Genomic DNA, 24620 nt, shown 5'->3' on the forward strand with positions numbered 1-24620 from the left:
TGCCTCAGTCTCATCTGGCTCACCGCCGAAACCTCACCTACATCTCGCTCCTGGCCTAGAACCTCCTCCTTCGTGCCTGACGGACATTCACTCGGCCCTCCTTCGGAGCCTCGTTAAAAACACCTCTCTTCCAGGAGGCCTTCCCCGACTCAGTCGACATTCTCTTCTCTCCCACTCCCTTCTGCGTCGCTGGATTTGCACCTTTTAACCGCCCCCCCCCTCGGCCCCGTAGCCCTTATGGACGTATGTGTAATATAATTGATTCGTCTATATTTATATCTGCCTCCCCTTCTAGACCGTAAGCTCAGTGTGGGTAGGGAATGTGTCTACTTAATCTGTTATATTGTGCTCTACCAAGGAAGTGTTTGGTACAGTGCTCTGCACACAGTGAGCACCCGATGAATAGGATTGATTGGAAGGAGTCGGGGGGGGGGGGCGGGCGGTGGGGCTGGGTTTTGGAACTACGGTGGCAGGTGGCTTCTCTCTCCCTTTACGGTATCTGGTAAGTGCTTACTCTGTGTTAAGCACTGTTCTAAGCCCAGGGATAGGGATGAGACAATCAGGTCGGACACCGTCCCCGTCCTACAGGGGATTCCCGGTCTAAGTCGGAGGGGGAGGGATTCCGTCGCCCCTTTCCAGAGGAGATAACCGAGGCCCAGAGAAGCCGCGAGTTGCCCAGGTTCACACGACAGACCAAGTGGCAGAGCTGGGATTAGAACCCAGGTCCTCTGACTCCCAAGCCCAGGATTAGAACCCAGGTCCTCCGACTCCCAAGCCCAGGCGCTTTCCGCTGGCTCCTCCCCCACCTCCTGGGTCGGAGGGGGATCCGGATTCTTCATCCGCAGCGATGCCCTTGTGGGAGGAGGAGTGGTTTGGGGCGGGAGGTGCCTCGGGTCACGTCTCCTGCTTCACCCGCCGTCTCGGCTGTCTCCCTCCACTTCCGGCCTCGCTGTTAGACGGCTGACCCCGGGGTGGGCAGAAGCCAGAGGGGCAAGTAGCTCAGACCTCCTCGCTCCCTCAAGACTCGGCTCTGGGGGAAGCCTGGAAAGGGAAGGCGGGGGGGGGGGGGCTCGACCCACAACGGAACCCGCTCTCCGTACTGTCTCGCAGTAGGGGCTCAGTAAATCCCCTCGATTGATTTGGTGGTGGATCGCTGCCTGAGGGCGAAGAGGGAACAGAAAAGGCCCTCCCCTTCTCTCTTATCGGGGCCAGCAGCGGCGCCTGATCTTCTCCTGGCTCCCCCGGTGCTTAGCACAGCCCGCGGGCGCTAAACTGATGCCGCCGTTATTACCGTTACAGTCATTACGGTTGCGGCCGTCCGGAAGGCCCGTGGCTGTCGCCTCCCCCGAACAGCTACCCACCCCCGACTTCTTTCCGACGGCACTCCCCCCACCCGAGATCGAAACAACCTGGCCCTTGCCCGTTTCCTTTCGGTGACCTTGGGAGAGCTGTTTGTTTCGAAAGGTGAAATCCAGACTCCTATTTTGGAGAGGTCCGTTTAGCCTTTGAACGGGAGCGAGGGAGACGCAGGCGACGCGGGGTCGAAGCCCGTCCTCCCGCGGGTGTCGGCAAGGGGAGCGGTCCTGGCGGTGCGGGGGGGGTCCCCGGGGTACGTTCTGGGCTTCTCCTGGGTGGACCAGGTGATGATAACGATAATCATGGTATCCGTTAAGTGCTTACTATGTGCCAGGCACTGGGGCGGATACAAGTAAATCGGGTTGGACGCGGCCCCCGTCCGACGTGGGGCCCAGAGTCTCAATCGCCGTTTTCCAGATGAGGCGACTGAGGGCCGGAGACGTGAAGCGACCCGCCCCAGGTCACCCGGCAGACAAGTGGCGGGGCCGGGATCGGAACCCATGGCTTTCTGACTCTCAGGCCCGTGCTCCGTCCACCGCGCCTTGCTGCTTCTCGCGTCCCGGCAGGCAGATGCCTTTCCGGTTCCCTCGGACGGCCCGGCGATGGGATCTCGGAGTGGGGAGGGAAGGATGATTGTGGGGTGGGGAGTCCACGGGAGCCCCGGAGAGGGAACGGCGAGAGGCGTAGCGTCGGGATCGGGAGGGGCAGGCTGGCCGGGGGAACGGGGAGCCGGGGTGGGGGGAGGTCCGGCCTTCCGGCGTGCCGTCGGGCGCGACGGCAGGCCCTCGGCTCGGCCGATTAGACCGATCCCGTGCTCCGGGTTCGTTTTCATCAGCTGTTTGTTTTTTGGAGATGAGTAATGGGCATTAAGAACTTGAGAAGTCGGAGCCGAAGGGAACTTTCCCATAATGGAGCCTTCCGTCCTCCGGGAACATAACCTCTTCCGTAAGCGCGAACTAAACCCCGGGGCGCTCTTCGCCGGCCGTATTTACAGAACCGCCTAATGCCCTTCCAAAATGGATTGCTAAAATAATAACCTCTTTTAAGTCGAAGGCAGTCCGATTGCCCTCGTTTCCTCCGACGTCACTCTGCGCTCCGACGGGCGCCCTCGGCGGGCGGCGGGATCGGCCCGGGACCGGGCCTCGCGGCCCAGGTGTCCTCAGAGCAGAGCGGCGGGATCCGGGGGGAGCGTCGGGGGGAGGGATGGGGCGGCGGCGACCCTCTCCCCGCCCCACGGGGCCGGGTGACGAGCGAGGCCGTCCCGCCGGGCGCCCGGCTGGCCGTCGCGGTGGCGTGGGCGCGTCCGGCTTCTGCCCGGAGAGCGCGGGACATTGGGGCCGAAGGCCGAGCACCGGGGAGAGGTGGCCGCCTCGGCCCGTGGGCGCGACGGAGCCGCCCCGGCCGAAGCCGTCGTGGGGGTGGGCGAGGGGCTGGAGCGCGGTAGCCGAAGGCCCCGTCGCTCTCGGGCGAGCCTCGCTCCCGCCCGGGCTTCCGGCTCGCTGTCCTCTGAGCCCGTCTCAGGTCCCGAGCGGGCCAAAGGCTTCACGTCCCCCAGAAGCCGGCTCCCTTGGAGGTTGAGGATCTCGATTCTCTGAAAGGCCCCGTCCGCCAGGCTCTAGGGCACGAGGCGTTACCCCCGCTTACGAACTCCAGGTCCCCGTGGCCGGCGATCCGTTCGGAATTGGAGACTCGTTGGCCGCGGGCCCCGCGGGGCTCCGCCGGGGCAGAGCCCCCGGCTTGGAGGTGATGGAGGCAGGAGGAGAGGTGGTCCCTGTCCACCGGGCTTTCTGATCGAGATCCCCGCGCGGGCCAGAAGTCGGGAACCCTCCGGGCCTGGCTTGAGCGGAGCCTCGGCCCCGGTATCCGAGGCTAAGCTAAGCGCTCCCTCTCTGGGAGCTCCGCCTCGTCAGCCCAGCGTTCCGGGCCACCGCCTCCGTGGGCTCCCGGGAGTCCCGGCACCCACAGTCCCCGAAACCGCCACGACGAATCAACCGGTCGTTGAGCGGCTGTTGAGTGCAGAGCACGGTACTGAGCGCTTGGGGAAGTACGCTGTAATAAAGTCGATGGACGGGATCACGGGGACAGCACCCAGTTCACCCCCAGGCCCCCCGGGTGCTGCAGGTGGGGGCGGGATGGAGTCCGCGTCCTGGCTTGGGACGGGTCCACAGGGAATCGCGGATCCTGGGACCTAGGTCGGACCCCCGCCGTGCACGGCTGTAGATGGGCCTGAGAGTCGTCATCGCCCTCAGTGGCACTGGGCCTTGAGCCAGCCGGTGCCTTGAAAACCCCAGCTCTGGCGGCCGCCTCCTTCAGAGAGCCCGGCATCCCGGCGCAGCCCCTCCAGAAACTTCCCTTCGCCTTATTCCTAGCGGCTGGATTGTTTTATGGCGCGGTGAAGGGGAGGCCGAGCGGGAAGGGCCGCCCGGAAAGCGGTTCGGCTTAATGGGCGAAGCGCAGGTCCGTGTCCTCACCCCGGCTCCGCCCCTTGCCTGCCGTGTGTCTTTGGGCAGGTCACTTAACTTCTCTGTGCCTCGGTGACCTCATCTGTAAAGCGGGGGGTGAAAACTGTGAGCCCCACGTGGGACGACCTGATCGCCCTCGTATCCCCCGGCGCTCAGAACAGCGCCGTGCACGTAGCGAGCGCTGAACAAATACCCACCTTGGGCGGTTCACTTCAGTTACCCGCGCCTCGGTTCCCTTACCTGTAAAATGGGTCCTCACTTACCTGTTCTCCCTCCCACTTAGGCCGCGAGCCCAATGTGGGACGGGAGCCGTGTCCCACTTGCATCTACCCCAGAGCTGGAACGGGGCCGGCTCACGGTACGCACTTAACGGATGCCATTAAAAAACAGAGAGAGAGGGCCCGGGGTGGCCACCTCGCTGTCCACCGGCGGCCCTCTCCGTCCCACTCACTCAAAGAGCCATTCCGGCGGAGCGGCCTCCCTGTTGGGTCCCCCGTGTGGATCGGGGACCGTGTCCAGTCCGGACACGTCGTTATCTACCCCGCCGCTTCATCCGGTGCCTGGCCCGCAGTAAGCGTTTAATACAATCCACCGTCAGGATCGTCGTTCGTGATTTTTAATGGAATTCGTTGAGCGCTTTACTACGTGCGGGGCACTTTACCGAGCGTTGGGGTAGATGCAGGGCAGTCGGTCTGGACCCAGTCCCTGTCCCACGTGGGGCTCACGGTCTCAATCCCCGTTTTACGGACGAGGCAGCTGAGACCCAGGGAAGTGAAGCGAGTTGCCCGAGGTCACGCGGCAGGCGAGGGGCAGAGCCGGGATTGGAATCCGGGTCCTGCCGACGCCCGGGCTCTATCCACTGGGCCACGCTGCTTCTCGGCGATGTCGTAGTCACAAGGTGAGACCGAGTCGTCTGTGCCCCGGTGGGGCCCCGGGGCCCGACGGGGGCGGCGGCCGTTTGCCGGAGCCCGGTCCGGATCGATGGATCGTAAGGGCCGTCGCCGAGTCCCTCCCCCATCGCGATCATTTTCCCTCTTTGATAAGCGCGTCGCGGGCCGTGCGGGTCCGGCCGATTTGTCAAACCTGACAGAGATGAATGTTCGTGGGCGTAGCGAAGGGGAAATTCAGTAGCCCGTCGGTAATGGGAAGCTAACTTGATGATGAATGGCCGGAGCGACGGGCCCGACGGGTTTCCGATCACCGAGGTCTTAAATGAGACTGAGATCTTTGCGACGTTCTATCGGTTTCCGATCCCGTGAACTCGGGTTCCCGGAGAACTTCTCGGACCGGAGGCAGTCAGGCTCTCACACCGTTCAAGGAGGGTAATTCCATCCTCGTCGGCATCCTATTCGCAGAAGTAACTAGCAATTAGGGACACGGTTTTACACAATGAATGTCAAGTTAAAGGAATTTGCTTCTGACTATTTGCTTGTGTGTGGCTTGACTGTGGTGCCTTTTCCGTTAATTTGTTCAATTAACCTCCGCTGAGGTTAACCAACCCAGAAACCCCGGTCGGGAACCTTTGCCAGAATGTCCCTCAATTGCAAAATTAAATTTTATACCGTAGACAGACCCCATTACTCTGATCCAAGAGGAGAGGACTCGGTCGGCAGGACTTGAAAGCTTGGCTTGGGGTGATCTCACTGGGAAATGATTCTTCTAATTCGCTCGGTGCCTCTCCGCAGAAGAGCCCGGAGCGTTTCCCACACGTCGGCTCGCTCTCCCCCCCGCCCCCCCCCCCCCCCCCCGGACTCCCGGCGAGGTTGCGCGGGTCAGGGGGAGTCGATGCTGTGGAAACCGAGACCCGGGCAGCCTGAGGGACCTGCCCGAGGTCCGGGGGCCAAGACCAGGGCTGGAATCTCCCCCCGCCCCAGTCCCCCCGGGCTGGGGGCTGGATATTTGAAGCCCTCATGCCCGAGCCGCGGTGTGCTTGCCCTCTAACCCGTACCGCTGTGGTACCGGGAGGAAGAAAAGCCTGGACCAGCCCGTCCGGTGGAGCCGACTCCCTCCTAGGAACCCCGCCGCTCTTGTCGGGCCACCCCCGTCCGTCCCCGAGACGTACCTTCCTCCACCCCGCTCTCTCCTGGCTCCCTCCTCTTTCCGGCCTCCCAAATTCGCCCGGTTCCTTCGCCGAATCGGAAGAGCTGACGGCTCAGATCCGATCCCCGTCATCAGCGGTCTTCAAGCACAGCGGGCCGAAGAAGATGCGTCCCCTTAATTCAGATCGCATCGGCAATTTCCCCGGGGGCCTGCGAGTCGAGCGCTTTCGTCAGATGCTGTTTCCCGAATGCCTCCTCTTTGCAGAGCCCTGTGCCGGGCCCCTAGTATGGGCGGAGACCACCACTGTGCTGAGTGCCTTCCGGGTGTAGGCCTCCGTACTGCGCACCCGTTTTTTTGTGACGTTTTATTAAGAGCTTACTATGTGCCAGACACTGTACCAAGCACTGGGGCGGATGCAAGTTAATCAGGTTGGACACAGTCCCTGCCCCACATAGAGCTCACGGTCTGATTGTTCCCCGTTTTACGGATGAGGTAACCCCAGGGCCAGAGAAATGGAGTGACTTGCTCAAGATCACACAGCAGAGAAGCGGCAGAGCCAGGATTAGAACCCTAGTCCTTCTGACTCCCGGGCCCCTGTCCTACCCGCCAGCCCACACTGCCCACACCCGTTGCGTGCGGAGCACTTTACCGGGCCCCCGACGTGTGCAGAACACCGTACTGGGTGCCTTCTGTGTAGGCAGCCCTCGCGTCGGGTGCCGCTGTTGCAGAGCTGCGTACTGGACGTCTGCCGTAGGTAGAGCACTGTACCAAATCCATTCATTCATTCCACAGTATTTAGTGAGCGCTCACTATGTGCAGAGCACCGTACTAAGCGCTTGGGATGGACGAATCGGTAACGGATAGAGACGGTCCCTGCCCTTTGACGGGGCTTACTGGTCGGGGGAGACGGACAGACGAGAACAATGGCGCTAAATAGAATCAAGATGGCAGTAAGTAGGATCTGCCCGGAGGAGACCGGCAGAAGAAGAACGCGCCGTCCCCGCTCTCCAAGATCTCGCGGCCCGAGAGGACGGGCCGGCTCAGATTGCCGAACGCACGACTGGGGAACGACTGAGAGGGCAGATACAAACGATCGGAGCTCAGGTTGGCAGTCACACCGCTCGTCTGCCGTGTGACCCTGGGCAAATCGCTTCACTTCTCCGGGCCCCAGTTCCCTCATCTGTAAAATGGGGATTAAGATTTTGGGCCCTGTGTGGGACGGGGACCGTCTCCAACCCGAATAGCTTGTAACCACCCTCGCAGTTAGAAGAGTGCCTGACCCCTACGTAGTCATCGCTTAACAAATACCGTAATTATTATTATTATTATTATTCAAAAAGAAATCTACGAATGGGAGGGGGGCAGCTTGGCCAGGAAGGTGGGGGGGATTAGCCCCAGAAAGCCGCTGACCCCACGGGATCTGTCCGAATCCCCTTAGGGCGCTATGAGATCTCGGGGAGGAAGGCGCGGACCGGAGCGGTCTTTGATTTCCAAGGTTTGGTCCGATAAACCAAACCCTGGGCCGAACAGCGATGGTTATTTTATTTACTGAAGATGTAGCCGTCACGCCCACCGGTCGGAGCGAGAGGGATATCGATCCTTTAAAAACTAATCATTCGGATTGCCTTTCAGCCGGCTTAATAAAGCCCCAGGCCTGCAGTCTCCAGGGCAATAAATCACGGGCCGATAGAGCCTCTTGGCTCGGAGAAGAGTCGGGAGTAGAGGTTCAGGATTATACTCATACCGGCAGTGGTCGCCGACGGAGACTCCCTTCTCCCGTCCCCCTTGGGAAGCGGCGTGGCGTAGCGGACAGAGCCCGGGCCTGGGAATCAGAAGGTTGTGGGTTCTGATCCCGGCTCAACCACCCGCCTGCTGTGTGGCCTTGGGCAAATCGCTTCACTTCTCCGTTCCCTCATCTGTTACACGGGAATTGAGACTGCGAGCTCCACATGGGAGGGGGACGGCCCGATTTGCTTCTGTCCACCCCAGCGCTTAGTACGGCGCCTGGCACATAGCACGTATCAAATACTGTTATTATTATTATTATTATTATTATTATTAAGGGGGGGGGGTTGGGCGTTATCCAGATGCAGGGAATCTCATTCGTCGTTCACTGGGAAACAGGGCCCGCGGGCCGGATTCCCAACCGGCTTGGGCTGAGGGTCGCGATTCGCCCCCACCGGACGGTGACGGTGCCCGGCCTCAGTCGTCCTCGTCGGGGCCACCTAGGAAGAGACCCCCCCCCCCCCCCCGCCCCCGCGTCGGCACTTCTCGGACGGGGTCACGGAGCGCCTGCGGAGTCAGGTTGGGATGGGACCCTGATGAGGCTGCGTCGGTTCTGCTCCGCACCTCAGATGGGATTCCAGCTTCGCTGGTGACGGGGGGGGGCCTCGGGGGTCCGAGGAGAGGACCGCCCCCCACCCTACCCGGGGGGAGCTGTGGCAGTTTGGAGAGGGGTCAGGCCTTCCCGGAGAAGGAAGAGCCCAGGGAAGAACCAACCGCCTCTGCTTTCGATTGGTTGTACGGAGACTGAGGCTTGTCCCCTCTAGACTGTAAGCTCACTGTAGCCAAGGAGTGTTATATTGGTACAGTCCAGTGCTCTGGGCACAGTAGGCGCTCGCTAAATACGATCGGCCGACCGACCGAGAGGTGCCAGGTGCCCCAAACGCTTCTTTTCGCGGTGTCCGTTAGGCGCTTACAGCGTGTCGAGCGCTGTTCCAAGCGCCGGGGTAGGCGCAGGTCAATCCGGTGGGACGCGGTCCCTGGCCCACAAAGAGGCTTCGGGTTTGAGTCGGAGGAAGCCCGGCCGAGCGCTCCCCGACGCTCCCTGGCCGGAACCCGCCCCGCGTAAGCGCTGGCTCCGCCGTCGGGGCGGGGCGATTCACCGTCTCTTCCCTTCTCGTCTCGCAGGGCAAAGTGGCTCAGACGGCTTGCATGTCGGCCTGCAAGCACCTGTCCACCTCGCTGACGCAGCTCCTCCTGGAAGCGGAAGTGAGGCAGCTCACCCTGGGAGCCTTGCAGCAGTTCAACCTGGACGTCCGGGAATGCGAACGTAAGCCGCCGACCCCGGCCCCGGGCCCCTCCCGCCTCCCCCTCCGCTCCCCCTCACGGGGCCGGACGGGTACGCTTGGCGGACGCGGGTGGGAGGGCGTCTCCGTCCCGGAGGAGGGGCTGGCCGGCCCCATCGGCGGACGGAGAGGCGGGCGGCGGTGGGTGGGTGAGGTCCAGCGGCACGGCGCGGCGGATGGGGCGTGGGCCGGAGAGTCAGAAGATCACGGGTTCCGACCCCGGCTCTGCCGCTCGTCTGCCGCGTGAGCTCGGGCAGGTCACCCTTCTGGGCCTCGGTTGCCTCGTCCGTAAGACGGGGATTGGGACGGCGGACCCCCCGGGGGGGGCAGGGGCTGTGTCCAGCTGGGCTGGTCTGTATCCGTCCGCCCCAGGGCTTAGCACGATGCCCGGCACGTAGCGAGCGCTTAAGGAATACCTTCCGGCCGTGCCCACGGAAAACGCGTCCGGCCACCGGGAGGTGGGCCGGCGCCCCTTCCCACCTGGCCGTTTCCCTCGGGGGCGGAAGGTTAGGTGGAGCGTCTCTCACTCTCCCTCCCGCGGCACGAGAGCTTGAAGCGCGAGAGCCGAGAACTGCCGGCGGGCCCCGGCTGCCCGGAAGCAAACCGTGAGGCGCTCCCAGGGTGAGGGGTCGGGTTGGCCCCCGGGCCCTTCCCGCCCGGCCTGACCTGCCCTCGCCCCGCCGACCCCTACCTCGCGGGGAAGTGGCGAACGTGAGCCTGGCCCTGCGAGTGGTCCCTGGTTCCCTTCTCCCCCCCGGGCTGGCAGCAGGGAGGGTCCACAGAGGCCCAGAGTCATCGTTCGGGCCGCGGCACTGGTGAGGGAACGGTAATAATGATGACATTCGTTAAGTGTTTATTACGTGCCCAGCTCCGTTCTGAGCGCCGGCGTGGATTCGAGGCGATCGGGTTGGACGCGGTCCCCGTCCCACGTGGGGCCCACAGTGTTCAAGCGTTCCTAGGACGGTCCGCTCCCGAGGCCCGTCCCCTCCCGGGTCACCGCCCCTCGTGGTGAGCCTCTGTTCCCGGGTGGCGTCTCCCAGGGACGTCTCTCGGCCCTTCCCCGGGGAGCGCTGCTCCCCGCGCGGCATCCCCGTTTCCCATTTTTCTGCCACCGGGGACTCTTCCTCTTGCTGGTGCTGGTTCCGGGAGATGGGAAGAGGCCGAAGGATTTGCCGACCCATCGGGAGATCCACCCGGCCGGCGCTCAGCCCGGGCCCCGCGTGGGAGGGTCGCAGCGGGAGGGATGTGGGTTCGGTGTGCGGGGGACCTCTCTGACCTCAGGATCGTGAGGAGACGCGGTGTGCCTTTCCCCAGAGGTCTTCGAGGGGCAGAGAGTGGGTGCTGTCTTTTCAGAGGTGGTGAATGGGCAGTACTTCCCGGAGGCAGGGGAGCAGACCGAATGCCCACCCTGAGCTCCCTTCCTGGGCCTGACAACTTCCGTGACTCCGTTGGCAAGCGCGGGTGCAAACTTGCTCGAGAACGCGGCCCGCCCCAGAAAACACATCTTTCCAGTTACCTAAGATTCACCAGAGTTCGTCTATTTAAGTATTTAATGGTTCGATTCCCCTTAACGAGGATATTTTTAAAAACCAACAAAGGAATCTTCCACGGGAATTTTACTCGGGGAAAACTCCGCTCGATGCTTTTTCCCTCTGCACCAGCCCCCTCCCATCAGCCGCTCAGCGGTCTATAAAAAATCTGAAAGGAAAGATACATAAGACTCCAATAACGATGCAGAAGGCGTATAAGGTGCAACTACCCCTGACAGGATAATTAATACCGACGTCGTTACATCCAGCTTGGTGTTCACGCGGCCTGTGGGTTTTTTTGTTTTTTTTTTTTTTCCCCCCCTCCAAGTACCTCATCCAGCCCCGCGGGTCCTAAAAGAGAAATCGGGCCGCGGACGAGTAAGTCCGCCTCCCGCCGTGGCCCGGGTTCTGGGCTTCTGGGTTGGGTGCGGGCGGGAAGGGGTGCGGCGCCCTTTTAACGGGCGGTCTTCCCGGGGCACTTGGGCCTCCGAGCCTCTCCGGGCGGGATGGGTCCTGATGGATTTTGTGGGGAAGATAATAGCAGTAATCAGTAGGATTGTGCTGTTTGTTAAAGGCTGACTACGTGTCGAGCGCTGTACCGGGTGCTGGGGGTAGGCGCAAGATAGGCAGGTTCCACACGGGCCTCACGTGGGCGCGGGTGATGGGTCCATTTGGCAGATGTGGGAACCGGAGGCAGAGAAGTCGCTTGCCCAAGGCCACAGAGCAGGGAAGCGACGGAGCCCGGATTAGAACCCCTCGATACCTAGGCCCGTGCTCTTCCCGCTGGGTCACGCTGCCGGATGGCCGGCCCCCCTCTCTCCTCTTCCTTTCTTCCCCTGCGTTGCCTCCTTTCGTCCCCCGTTGGCTCCCACCCCCGTTTCCCCGTTGAGAGTTTCACAAGGGCAAGCGGCGACGGTCGACTTGCCGGGGCGGCCCTGGCGCCCGGTGCCCGCGGCAGGCGGAACGGGCCAGACGCCACCGAGCGAGGCCTCCGGACCGGGTCCCTGGTGTGTCCTGGGCGGGTCCTGCACCCCTCACCCTGAGCCAGCGCTGTTCCAGTTGGCAGACTTCTCCTCTGGACTGTAAACTCGTTGATGCCAGGGACTGGGTCTGTTCTGTTGTTCCACTGTAGTCTGCCAAGTGCTCGGTTCAGCGCTCCTCACCCGGTGAGCGCTCGATAAATACGATCGACTGGCTTCTCCCCTGCTCAGAGGTGGGCGGCTTCCCAGGGGAAGCCTCGGTGTCCCTCGTCGACCGGGCAAGGCGGAACGGGTGGGATGGCGGATTCGGAAAATCAGGTCGTGGACTTTGTGGCGGCCACAGCCCTCGTGTGGCTGGAACAACAGGCCTGTGCTCTTAGGGGCTGTGGGGAGAACCGCTCCGGTTTCCGGGGAGGAGGGGGGAAAGGAGGGGAAGAAGGTTCTCGGCTCGTTTCCGGAGGGTTTTGTTGCCCGGAAAGCAGCCGGAGGAGAGTCAGAGGAGTGTTGGGCTTCCCCCCCCCCCCCCCCCCCCGGTGACGTCAACCAACGGAGGAGCGTTAGCTGGGGCGAGATGCTCTCCGGGGGCGTCCAGGTTGGAGCGGTGGGCAGCCTCCGAGAGCTCGGCCAGTCTCTTCTTCCCCAGAGGTGAGAGGCGGCGGTGGGCCGTCGCCGTCGCCCCCCCCACGGGAGACCTCTTCCTCGGGACCGCTCGCCCGCCTCCGGGGCCGGCCCAGGAGACGAACGGGTTTGTACCCGGAGCTCGGCGGTCTCCGGCCCAGGGCCGGAAAGCAGAGCGTAAAAGGAAAAGTTGGCTTCCCTGGAAAGGTTAAATAAATCCCTGCAAATGTTAAATCAATGTAGCAAAAGGCACCCGGCCACACCGAAGGATTCTTACGAATTTCACTTTGCAACCGACCGGCTCTCCAACTCAAGCACATCTCCCTCTCTCCCTCCAAGAAACGCTCCCGGAGCCCCGGCTCAGACGACAGGTCTCCGGGCACGATCTTAAAGAGCAGCGAGCCCTCCGGGTCTCCACCCGGAGCCGGTCCGGACCCGGAGCACCGGACGGAGAGAGCCGCAGACAGATCTCTGCCGTTTCCTTAGGCGGGCCGCTGAGCGGTTTGCCCTCCCCGCTCCCTTCCCAACCGGGGCCCGGACCAACTCTGTCTCTGGGAGCAGGAGTTTGGAGGCGCCCTCCCGCCGGCAGACCCCTCAGCCCGGGAGGCCGATGACCGGGCCCGGCTCTGGGAGAGGAGAAGCCCTGCCCCGAAGGTGGAAGAATAAACAGCGGTTGCCGTCCCGCTGAAGCAAGGACGCGCTCCGCGAGTTCCCTCTTCCCGCCGACTGCCTTGTCAACTGATCACGAATAGCTTTTCTTCCGCCCTCCTCTTCCTTTTCCCCTCATCCGGGTTGACGTTTCCTGTCTGCCGGACGGGCCGACGTACGGCCCGACGTACCGTCCTCCCGCCGGTCCTTTCTTCTTTCTCTTCCCCTTGACGCGGCTCGGGGCTTGTGGTCATTCATTCAGTCGTACCGACCGAGCGCTCACTGTGTGCCGAGCACTGTACTGAGCACTTGGAAAGTGCAATTCAACGGCAGATAGAGACAGTCCCTACCCGACAGCGGGCCCGGCGCCTAGAGGGGAGGCAGAGGGCCGAGGGCCGGACGGAATCACCGTGCCGTGGCTCTCCGGAGGGCGGCGGCCATAGACGCCGCGGGTGGCGATCCCCTCCGTATCCGCGAGCGACACAGGGTGGGGATCCCTCGCCCCCCTGGACGGTTTGCCCACGAGAATAGCCGTGTGCCCTTTTGTTATTCCCGTCGAAAAGCGCAGGGGGCTGCGGGACGGCAACGGACCCCGCCCCTGGCCCCCGAGAGCGAGGACTGGTGGTTCCAACGGCGGGGAGCCCCGGCCCGTCGGAAGAGGTCCGTCCCCACCAGAGAGGAGGCCATAGGTAACCCTCCGTCGCCCACGTCCGCCGAGGTGCCAGCCCGCCTCCCTCCCTTCCGTTGGGAACGGGGAAATCCTTTCTCCTCTAACGGAAGGAGGACCTCCTGTCCCCGGAGGGGCCGCGGGTCGGCGAGCGGTGCCCGCTCAGCGGATTCGGGGATCGGGGGGCGGTTCCGAGAGGTTTCACTCGGAGGGCGCCGCGTCCTCGCATTCCGTCACCCGAGGCCACCTCGTCTCCCGGCCCGCCCCCGCCGGGGGACCCCGAGGTTTCCGACGGCAGGTGCTGCCAACCTGAGCCGCGGGGGCCGTCCCCCCCCCCGCCCCCGGGCTGGGACGCCATCTCCGCCGGGAAAATTGAGATGGATGGTGCAGGTCTAACCCCGCTATACATCACTGTCACGCCCTCCGCCGCCCCGGGAGACTGGCCGGGGCAGACAAAGTGTCCTCCTCCGATTGGCTGGCCGGCGGCCCTGGGGACCGGGTGGGAAGAAAAATGGAAAACCGTGTCCAGGGTGAGTTTTCCCCACCCCGCCCCCTGCTTCCCGGACTCGCCGAGAGCACGTGGCACCCCCCCCCCGCCCCGCCCCGCCCCGCCCCGCCCCGCCAGGTTAAAATGCCACTCTCACCTTTGCCTGGGGCCTGGGGCCTGGGGCCCAGGGTCCTGTGACTTTGGCCAGGGTCTCCTGAGGGAGATCTCCGTCTCAGAGCCCGGCGGGGGTGCGTGCCAGCTGATTCCCCCAGGCCTCTCCCCTCCCAGCCACCGCCCGTTTCCCCGTCTGAGAGAGGAGGCGTCCGGGTTCTCCCCACGCTCTCTCCCTCTTTGTCTCTGCTGCGTTTTGGCCCTCCGCCGCTTCGAGGCCTGGAACGGTTCCCCGCTTTGGCTGCGCTCTGAGGCCCTTGTGTACCTTGGAGGCCCCGGGAACCAGAAATAACCCACGGTCGACCTTTCCAAGGGACGGCCCCTCCCCAGAAGAGGAAATTCTGCCCGATCCTACCTTTCCCACCCATTCGAGGCGATTCCGTAGGCCGAGGAGGCCCGTTCCGCTAGACCGCGGAGCGTGGAATCCGACCGGCGTCTCGGTCTCCCTGGCCTCGTAACCGGTCCTTTATTGGAAATTTTTAAAAAGCAATAAAACCGGATTGGAAACCACACCAAAAGCCCCTCGTTTTCATCCAGCCCGATCCCGGGGGTCCCGAAACAGAAACCCAGACGGGCCGGGCCGATCGGGGGCCTCGCGCAGCTCCGAGGTCCGGCCCGGGGAGCGTGCCGGCCTCAGACGGCCGCCCCGTGCCCCTCCGACCCGTCCGAGCCGCCCCGAGACGTTCCGCTCTCGATCCCCTCGCCGGGTAGGCCGCGATGGGAATTTCTGCGCATCCCGGGTTTTACTCGACCTTCTCCCGTTGGCTTCCTGTCTGGTGCCGGGAACTGGGGAGTCGAGCCGACGGAAACTCCCCGGATGCTCAGTTCCAAGCCCTCGGGATGACGTCGAGTTCGGGTCGGAAGGCGTCTCTGGGAGTCACGTGGTCCTTCAAGCGGGACCCCGGTTTAACCCCTTCTCAGGCAAAACCTAGCCAATACTGGTTTCAGAGACCGCCCCGGGGAGGCGGTTTCCCACAGCCTTCCCAGTAACGGTGGCCCGGCTTCTCTGGAAGGCGGGGGCGGTTGGGCCGAGAAAATAATAATCTTCTTGAGGTTCTGGCCGGCCGTCATCCGGCCGTTTATTCGATCCTTCAGTCGTATTTATCGAGCGCTTACTGTGTGCAGAGCACGTACTGAGTGCTTGGGAGAGGACAGCGTGACGGTGAATAGACCCGTTCCCTGCCCGCTTTACAGTCTAGAGGGGGGAATCTGACCCTTTGGGTCAGATGCACTGTAGGTTTTCCCGCCTTCTCTTGGTTTAGCGCGCCCAAATTCCTACCTCCAAACACAGAGTTCGAAGCCCCTGATAGCCCTTGGCGGTGCCGCCATCTCCAGTTGCCGGTGGTGAGCAGAGTGCCCGGATTTACCGCGCTCCACCTGAGGTTGTGTGTGTGTGTGTGTGTGAGTCACACTCTCTGGTCTCCCGCACAGAGGTGAGAAAGAGTTCCAGGCTTCATGTGACCCTCGATCCGGGGAGGTGCAGGGGAAAGTGAGGAGAGACAGGGAGGCTCCTTCCTTTCCCTTCGCTCTTTCAAAAAGTGGACTCGAGGCCTGCAGATGACGTGGATCAGGCTAGACCGTCCAACCTTTAACTCGTCCAAGTTATCCAAGCATTTTTTTTTTTTTCTCATGGCATCCGTTAAGCGCTTCCTTTGCGCCGGGCTCCGTAGCAGGCCTTGGGGCGGCTACAGGCTCATCAGGTCGGACACGGTCCAGGTCTCACACGGAACCCAGGGTCTTCATCCCCATTTTACGGATGAGGTAACTGAGATCCGGAGGCTTGAGGTGACTTGCCCGCGTTCACCCAGCGGACGAGTGGCGGGGCCGGGATTAGAACCCAGGCCCTCTGACTCCCGGGCCCCGGCTCTTTCCGCTAGGCCACGTTGCTTCTCAGACTTCACGCTGGGCTCGGCTGGCGGTCCCCGTCCCCCCGTCCCGTCCCGTCCCCCCCCCCCCGCACCAGGGGAACCGGGGGTCAGGCCGTCCGACTGCGGCGTCGCGCGAGCCACTGGGTCCCCATCAGAGCCGTGACTACGTAGCTCGGCGCCGAAATAGCCGCATACCCAGCCCCGCTCTGGGTGAGGAGTGGCCACCCCCTCTGCAAGCCCCAGGTCGGTCGAGGGCCGGGGGGGAAGGTGATGGAGAGGTTAAAAGAAAAAGAATGTCCGGCTCACCCCACCATCCCTCCGAGTCTCTCCCCTATTCGTCCCCTCTCTCCTCTCTCTCTCTCACACACACACTCGCACAGACGCCCTTGCGTTTCTATCCAACTCAGCCTCCTGCTTCTAATAGAAATGGGGCCTGGGGGTCGGCCCCGGGACAGATATTTATGACCGAGGCCGATGACTCTGTGAATATATCGTTGGACTGAATCGGCTCCCGCTCTCCAAGCGGGCGGATGAGCGGAGCGCATAACTGGGCCTTCTCCCCACTCGGGTCGGGCTGTCCGCCACCACCCGGCCGCTTTCCCCCGCTCCCCCCCGAGCGGGCGGGCGGGTGGGGAGGGAGAAGAGACTCAAAGCAGCCGGTGTCACCGCTCCTCAGCTTCGTAAAAAGCTTCACTGGGGCGGCCGAGTCGGGAGAGTGAAATTATGGGCTCCGGTGAGTTGGGGGGGGGGGGGGCGGGGGGATTGTCAGTGTTCCCCCGGTTGATGGAGTCGTGGGCGTGTGTCTGTCCACCTCATTCCTGAGCCCTCACCCCGGTCAACGGCAGCTGCCCGTCACCCTTCAGCCGCAGGCGATCTGGAGGCCAAAAATATCTCTGCTCTCCGGGGCCAGTCTGCCCCGCGAGCCGTCAGGGGGGCCGGCGATGGGCTCAGCCGTGTCGATCCGACGGCCCTCCCCCGGGAGGTCACGGAAAATTCAGGGGCAGCCCCACCGCCGCGGGGTTGGGGGGGGGGGGGTTCGACCCGCTGCAAAGGGAGAGGGACGACCGCTCGATTCAGAGTTTTGCCGTTCTGTTGGAATTCGGAGCGACTGGCGCTGCTGGATATTCATAAGCTGGAAAGGGAGCGAGGAGGCCCAAGTTGGAAGGAGGAGGAGGGGAATAGCCCAGGAGGCAGGATGTCTTCGGGAAGGTGGAACGAAGCCCGGGTCGGGGGGTGGGGGGCGGCGGCTCTCACGCTGCCGCCGAGAGATCCCTGGATGCGAGCCCGTTTTAGAGGGGGCTTACGAGAAGACCCTTTCTCTGCCTCCGACGAGAAGGCAGAAGCCGGTCCACCCCTCGTCCCCTTAGCAGCCTGGCTTATCTACCCGGGCTTCCCGACGTAAGCCGATTGGAACCCCGTGCGGCTTCTTAACACCTGGCTCCGAATCCGCTCTCTGTCCCAGGAAAGAACTTTTCAGGGGGGTTTTCTAAAAAGTAGGGTTTGTTTTTTTTCTGCCTCCTGTGAGAAAGAACCCTCCCCCATCCCCCCACCTTGCCGCCCAACCGAAGATCCTATATTTCAAAAAGAAAACCGAAAGCCCCATCCATCTGCCGAATCCCCCCGCGATCCTCAAGACACCGCAGAATGACCTATCACGGAGAGGAGTCGCTAGTGTACCTTAGAAAGCAATTCTTTTTCATTTCCTCTCCTTCAAACAGACCCAAACTCTCTTCAGAAAGCCGGGCTCCCTTTCACTTGGCTGTGCCGAGCAGTTAAAATGCCGAGGGCTTCCTCTCAGGCTCCTGTTGTGTCTGAAGTCGATTCCTCGCCTCCGTACCTAATGGCCTACCAGCTTAAACTCTCAGGTTTCAGGGACAGACACTCTGTTCATGTCTTTTAAAAAGAAAGGAAGGAAAGAGGGAAGAGAGGGAAAAAAAAAAAACCGAGTTCCCGATGGAGTAGATTCGTTCTCCGGGAAGATGAATGCAGCGTCCAGCCCCCGACCCGCGGAAATCCACCGGCCGGCCTCCGCCAGACTCCGGCGCTCGTAACGACGCGGACCCGGGGTTCAACCTTTCAACCCCACCGCTCGCGTCCCAAGATGATAGTACTCCTCGTCCCGAAAACCCTCTCCACGTCGCTCAGCGAGGCCCCCGTTTGGCTCCCCCTTCCAACCCCGCCGAGAGCCAGGCCTGGCTTCACTTCTTCAGCGCGGGAGGAGACAGCGGAGCCAAAGAGAAACCCCGGCTCATTGCTGCGGGCGCCGCCCCGGCAAGGTGGGCTGGACAGACAGGCCGTCTCGGGGTCCGACACCCTGGACGGACCGGCTTCGTCTCGGAGGCCGCCACCCGGGGCCGCTCGTTTTTCCGTGGCGTTCTTCAAACCCTTAAGGATTTCACTTCAAGGCCCTCTGACGACTGAACCGGACCTCGAGCGGGCACCTGGCCCAGCTCCCCCGCCGCCAGCCAAGGTGGGCAGCACCAGGCACGTGACCCCCCCGGTCCCAGGGTGAGCGGGGCCCGGGCCCGCTTAGCCTCACGCGGGACGGCCCGATGACCCTGTATCTCCCCCAGCGCTTAGAACAGCGCTGTGCACATAGTAAGCGCTTAACGAATACCGACATTATCATTATTATTATTAGCTCTCGAGTGCTCCCGATATTAGCCTCCCTGGGGTCGGGAGGAGTTTTAAAACCCAGACAGGCAGAGAGAGACAGTGAAGACAGTGGCTTCTCATCCCGGCTCTGCCGCTTATCTGCTGTGAGACGTTGGGCGAGTCGTTTCACTTCTCTGTGCCTCGGTCACCGCGTCGGTGAAATGGGGATTGAAACCGTGAGCCCCTCATCGGCCAGGGACCGTATCTGACCCGAGTTGCTCGTATCCACCCCGGCGCTTAGCACAGTGCCTGGCGCCTAGAAAAGGCATAACAGACACCCTAAAAAAAAAAAACCCACCGAAAAAGACGAGCTCCCGGTTTACGGGAGAGGTCCCGACCTGGACCCCCCCCCCCCCCCCCTCCCGGTTGGGGCCGAGGGTCCGTGGCTTAGTGGATAGAGCGCGGGCCTGGGAGTCGGGGGGGACCCGCGTTCTAATCCTGACTGACTCCGCCAGGAGTCCGCTGTGTGACCTTGGGCAAGTCACTTCACTGGGCCTCAGTTACCTCATCTGTAAAATGGGGATTAAGAGCGTGAGCCCCACGTGGGACAGGGATTGTGTCCCACCTGATTAACTCGCATCTACCTCAGGGCTTAGAGCAGCGCTTAACAAGTGCCATTATACCAATATTATACCAATCGCGTCAATTACCCCGGTGTTTAACAAGTGTCATTATACCAATATTATGCTAATTATACCATTTTGTCAATAATAATAATAATAATAATATTAAAGAACAGAGCGAGGTAATGGTAATAACGATGATGGTATTTGTTCGGTGCTTACTATGTGCCAAGCGCGGTTCTAAGCGCCGGGGTGGTTACAGGATAATCAGCCGGTCCCACGTGGGGCTCACGGGCGTAATCCCCATTTTACACGCGAGGGACTGAGGGGCAGAGAAGTGAAGTGGCTTGCCAAAGGTCACCCAGCAGACAAGTGGTGGAGTCGGGATTAGAACCCACGTCCTCTGACTCCCGGGCCCGGGCTCTTGCCACTGAGCCGTGCTGCTTCTCAAATCAACCGGCTCGCCGGATGCCCTCCGTCACGCCGTGCCGCGGGCCCAGGTCAGCGAGCGCTGACGGTTTTATTTCCCCGGGGCATCCGAGAGAGGTTGCAGGCGGTCCCCGTCGATTCTCTTCAACCCACAACTCACCAGCTGACGTCTTGGGTTTCCCCGGTGAACCCCACCTCCGATACCTCGCCTACCGTCTCGTTCGTTATTCCATCGCATCTGTCGAGCGCTCGCTGTGACCGGGCAGTGTACGACGTGCTTGGGAGAGCACGGTATAACAGTGAATAGACGCCTTCCCTGCCCACGGTGAAACTCCCCCTTCAAATCCGCCCGCCCGCGGCCCTTCCCGTCGTCAGAGCCCTCCGAAAATCCCACTTCTTCCTTGAAGCCCTTCCCGACGGACTCCCGGTATCCCAAGTTGCGTCGCCCCCCCCCCCCCCCCCCCTTAGCGTTGTCGGGTGTTAAATGCCCACGCTCCGCCCTTGAGGTGTGCATTCAGTTGTTTTCTTAGCGATTTCATCCTAACGTACACTCCCGGTCCTACCCCTTATCATCCTTGCTCTTTCTCCCGAAAGTAATTTGTGTCCACCTGTCTTTCGTCCTCCGTTCTGTGGCCCCTGTGGGGGAGGAATGGGGGACGGGGGAGGGCGTTCGTTGTTTGTGGTGGACTCTCCCAACTCCTTTAGTACGCCGCTCTGCCCTCAGGCACTCAGGAAATACCCTTGACTTCCCCGGATGGCTCCACTGTGGTGATTTCCTCGGTTCTCTCGATGAGAGACTTTCCACCGGACCGCGAGAAGGCACGAGAAGCAGCGTGGCCTGGTGGAAAGAGCCTGGACCTGGGATTCGGAGGTCCTGGGTGCTAATCGCTTGCTGTGTGCGACCTTGGACAAGTCACTTCACTTCTCTGTGCTTCCGCTCCGTCATCTGCAAAATGGGGATTCAAGCCCCGTGCTCCTCCCTACTTAGACTGTGAGCCCCGTGTGGGACCTCATTATGCTTCATTATCTTGTTCCTACCCCAGCATTTGGTACAGTGTTGGGCATGTAGTAAGCGCTCAACAAATATCACAATAATAATAATCTAGTAACAATCGTTGTTATTCAGCTATCAAGAGAGGAGAAGATGGTGAATGTGAATCTGGAACTTTGGTTCCAGGTGTTCCCAATAATCGAGTTATCGATCAAGCATTCGTTGATCATTTACTGTGTGCGGAGCACTGTGTTAAGCACTGGAGAGAGTACAGTACAATAAAATAGCTAGACACGGTCCTAGCCCACAAGAGGTTTACAGACTAGAGAGGTAGGCGGACATAAAAATAAATTACAGATGGATAAGTGCGTCCGTGCTGTGGCGGGGGGGGGGGGGGAGGTGAAAATCAAGGCGCTTAAGTGGGTCGATCCGAGTGCGTAGGTGATGCAGAAGGGAGAGCCATTAGGGAAGTGAGGATTAATCAAGCAAGGCCTCTTGGAGGAGATGTGACTTTAATAGGGCTTTGAAGGTGGGGAGAGCGGTGATCCGTCGCGTGCGAAGAGGGAGGCAGTCTCGGGCTGCAGGATGGACACGGGCCGGGGGTCGGCAGTGAGGTCAGGGTACGGCGAGCAGGTTGGTGCCGGAGGAGCGAAGGGTGCGGGCTGGGCTGTAGTAGGAAATCAACGAGTCGGGTAGGACGGGGCCATCCGACTGCGCCTTAAAGCCGACGGTGAGGAATTTCCGTTGGATGCGGAGGTAGATGAGCGGCCGCGGTTAAATCTTTGAGGGGTGGAGGGTTGAGGAATGAGCATTTTGGTTTTGGGAAAACGATCCGGGCGGCCGAGTGACATGCAGAGAGGAGAGGGGAGAGAAAGGAGGCGGGGAGGTTTGCGGGGAGCCTGATGTAGTAGTCACGATGGGATATGATGTAGTCAAGATGGGATATCAACTTCCGTATCTAACAGAAACTCCTTCAGAGCTCTCCGTCACCTTGCCCCTTCTTACCCCACCTCCCTTCTCTCCTTCTGCCACCCAGTCTGCGCACTCCGCTCCTCCGCCGCTGGTAACCTGACCTTCTCACCGTGCCTAGTTCGTGCCTGTCCTACCTCTGGCCCACGTCCTACCTCTGGCCTGGAACGCCCTCCCTCCTCAGATCCACCCGACAGTCACTCTTCCCCCCTTCGGAGCCCTACTGAAGGCTCACCTCCTCCAAGAGGCCTTCCCAGACTAAGCCTCCCTTTTCCTCATCTCTCCCTCCCTCCCGTGTCACCTCGACGCTCTCCCTTTGCTCTCCCCCCAACCCCAGGACTTATGTATATATGCATATATGTGTAATTCTATTTATTTTGATGCCTGTCTAATTGCTTGGATGTGTATATATATATATATATATGTATATATATAAAATTCTCTTTATATTGACGACTGTTGACTTGTTTGATATCTCTGTCCCCGCTTCTAGACTGTAAGGATTGTCCCTCTTAATTGCTGAATTGTACTTGCCGAGCACTTAGTACTATGCTCTGCACGCGGTAAGCATTCGATAAATACGACTGAAAGAATGAATAAAGAGGGAGGGGTAGGTTCTAGAGATGTTATGAAGGATGGGACAGATGGCGTATGTGGGTGGAATTAGTGAGGTCAGTGGAAGGTACTGCAAAGGTTATGAGCTTGTGAAACAGGGAGGATGGTGGTGTGGTCTACAGCGATGGCAGAGTCTGGGAAAGGACAGGGTTTCCGTGGCAAGGTGAGGTGTTCTGTTTTGGACGCGTTAAATCTGAGGTGTCGGAGTAGAGATAGCCTGAAGGCGGGAGGAAATGGAGACTTGAGAGAAGGATGTGCTTAGTCGTTAGAGGGTAAGCTCCCTCTAGGGCTGAGGGACCTCTGCTCAGCCCAACACTTGACACCGGGACGTCTTAATAGAAAATTCCTTTGGAGCCGATGAATCGGATTCTCCTAACGCGTGTCCGTGTCTGTGCGTGTGCACGGAGAGAGCTGACACGGCCGAAGGAGATTTCTTTGCCCCCCAACCCCCCCCCCGGCAGACACACCGTGCTGGGCCGTTGCCCCCCAACGTCTGCGCTGTCGTTTGCCATTCTGTCCGTCAGTCTCCTGGTCTTCCCGAAGCCTCCACTCCGAGGGAGAATCCCCTCTCCTGGTCAGCGCCCACCTAACTGGTCGCCCGAGGGCTGACCCCCAGCCAGCCGTCCTCTGAAACACCTCAGTGCCCCAGGCCGAGCAGCTCTGGGTCTATAACGATAATGAAATAATAGTAATAGTAGTGGTGTTTAATAATAATGGTGATGGTATTTGTTAAGCGCTTACTATGTGCCGGGCACCGTGCTGAGCCCTGGGATGAATACGAGCAGGTTGGGTGGGACAGAGTCCCCGTCCCACATGGGGCTCACGGTCTTAATCCCCACGGTACAGATGAGGGAACCGAGGCACGGAATAGTTAGCTGACTTGCCGGGGTCACACAGCACACAAGGGGCAGAGCCGCGATTAGAACCCAGGTCCTTCTGACTCCCAGGCCCGTGCTCTATCCGCGAGGACCACGCTGCTCCTCCCCGCCGGGGAGGGACCCCGAGGCCCGCCGTGACTTTTGGTGATCCATCGCCGGGTGGGTCTGGGGGAGGGGGCCCCCCCGACCGGCCTTCTCAGGTTCCCCGAGATCTCCGTTGAGGTTTTTGTCCCTCCGCAGAGGGCTGGGCCTGGTTTATTCCTCTTCCCGACAGCTCCCCTCTCCAGGTGAATGTGGCTTGTGTTAGGGAAGCTGATGGCTCTCAGGGATAACGGAGCTCCGTTTCCTGCCCGTGGCAATTTATACAGTGCAGCTACTTAGCGGCCAGATGGAGATTGATTTGCGTATTCATTTAGCGGCGGCATGGGAAGCCCTTCACGCCCGCTGCGTTTCCCGGTTTATTTGGGGTAAACCCTCCGTCATCCGTTTAAAAAAACCCAAAAACAGCCAGCCCACCCGTCGTCTCTCGCCGAACGCGCCTTTGCCTCTCCGGTATGCGTCGACTTTGGGAGAGAAATGAAACTCGCGGATAATCCCGAAGCCTCATTTCAGGCGAGGACCGAACCCCCTTCCCTCCCCTCCCTTAGCGTTCCCCTCTCTCGGGCAGTGGAAACAGTTACCACGGGCGGAGAAGGAAAAGCGAAGTGTTCACGACCCATCCTGATGGCTCTGCCCCAGGTGATCGAGAACATATAGATAAAATACGCCTTGTAGATATACGCGCGCGTGTTTGTGGGTGAGCCTGGGTGTGTGAGGGAGACCGTTACAGAGAAGTGCGAGACTAAGCTCCTTGAGGACAGGAATCGTTTCTCTCAATTCTGTCGTTGCTCCCGAGCTGCTTACTCTGAGCGGGCGCTCAGAAAACGCCTTCGATCGATTTAGCGATCGAAAGCGGGTCGCGGTTTGCCGGTCTCCTGGCTCTTGACCCCACAGGCCCCAACTCCCGGGAATGGGACCACCCGTCCTCCGGTCCTTGTGGAAGCTCGTGGCCCTGCCCATTGGTGAGCCAGTCTCACCTGTAGGAAGCGATGCAGGAAAGCCGGGTCCTCCCCGGGGCGCAGCGTCCAGGGGAGCACCCAGATCCCTCAAAGCTCGAGGGAGCCAGACTGTCAGTCGGCCGTGTTTACCGAGCGCCTACTCAGGGCAGAGCGTTTGGGAGGCTACAGCATGACAGACACATTTTCTGCCCACAATGAGCTGACAGTCTACGGGAAACCGCCGGGCTGAGGCAGCCTCATCAATCAGTCAATCGATGGTATTCATTGAGGGGTTACTCTGTGCGGTACTAAATACTTGGAGTACAGTATAGTATAGCGGAAGGGGTAGGTACGTTCCCTTCCCACACTGAGCTTAAAGTCTAGAGGGGGAGGGGGACAAAAAAATAGATTACGGAGCCGTGCAGAAGTGTTGTGAGCTGAGGCTGGGTGAATAAAAGGTCCAGATCCACGTGCGAGGGCGGCACAGGCACGACACGTCTACAGGCCGGTATTTAATAATGAGTAAAAAGGGCGACCGAGACCAGAGTGAGATTTGGGGGCTTGAAGCTAAGGTGATTATAGCGATAAC

General features: G+C 61.0%; 1 protein-coding gene across 2 annotated transcripts in view; it reads left to right on the forward strand.

Annotated features, from left to right (window-relative positions):
* The window catches only part of EXOC6B (exocyst complex component 6B), a 370191-nt gene that overhangs the window by 220319 nt on the left and 125252 nt on the right, over positions 1-24620 (forward strand). For both annotated transcript variants that reach the window (XM_029083071.2, XM_029083072.2), the window contains exon 19: positions 8769-8910. In XM_029083071.2, the coding sequence (XP_028938904.1) occupies positions 8769-8910 (142 nt within the window). The remainder of the gene's footprint in view (positions 1-8768; positions 8911-24620) is intronic.

Source organism: Ornithorhynchus anatinus, chromosome 18 (genome assembly GCF_004115215.2).
Source record: "Ornithorhynchus anatinus isolate Pmale09 chromosome 18, mOrnAna1.pri.v4, whole genome shotgun sequence".
Classification (NCBI taxonomy): Eukaryota; Metazoa; Chordata; class Mammalia; order Monotremata; family Ornithorhynchidae; genus Ornithorhynchus; species Ornithorhynchus anatinus.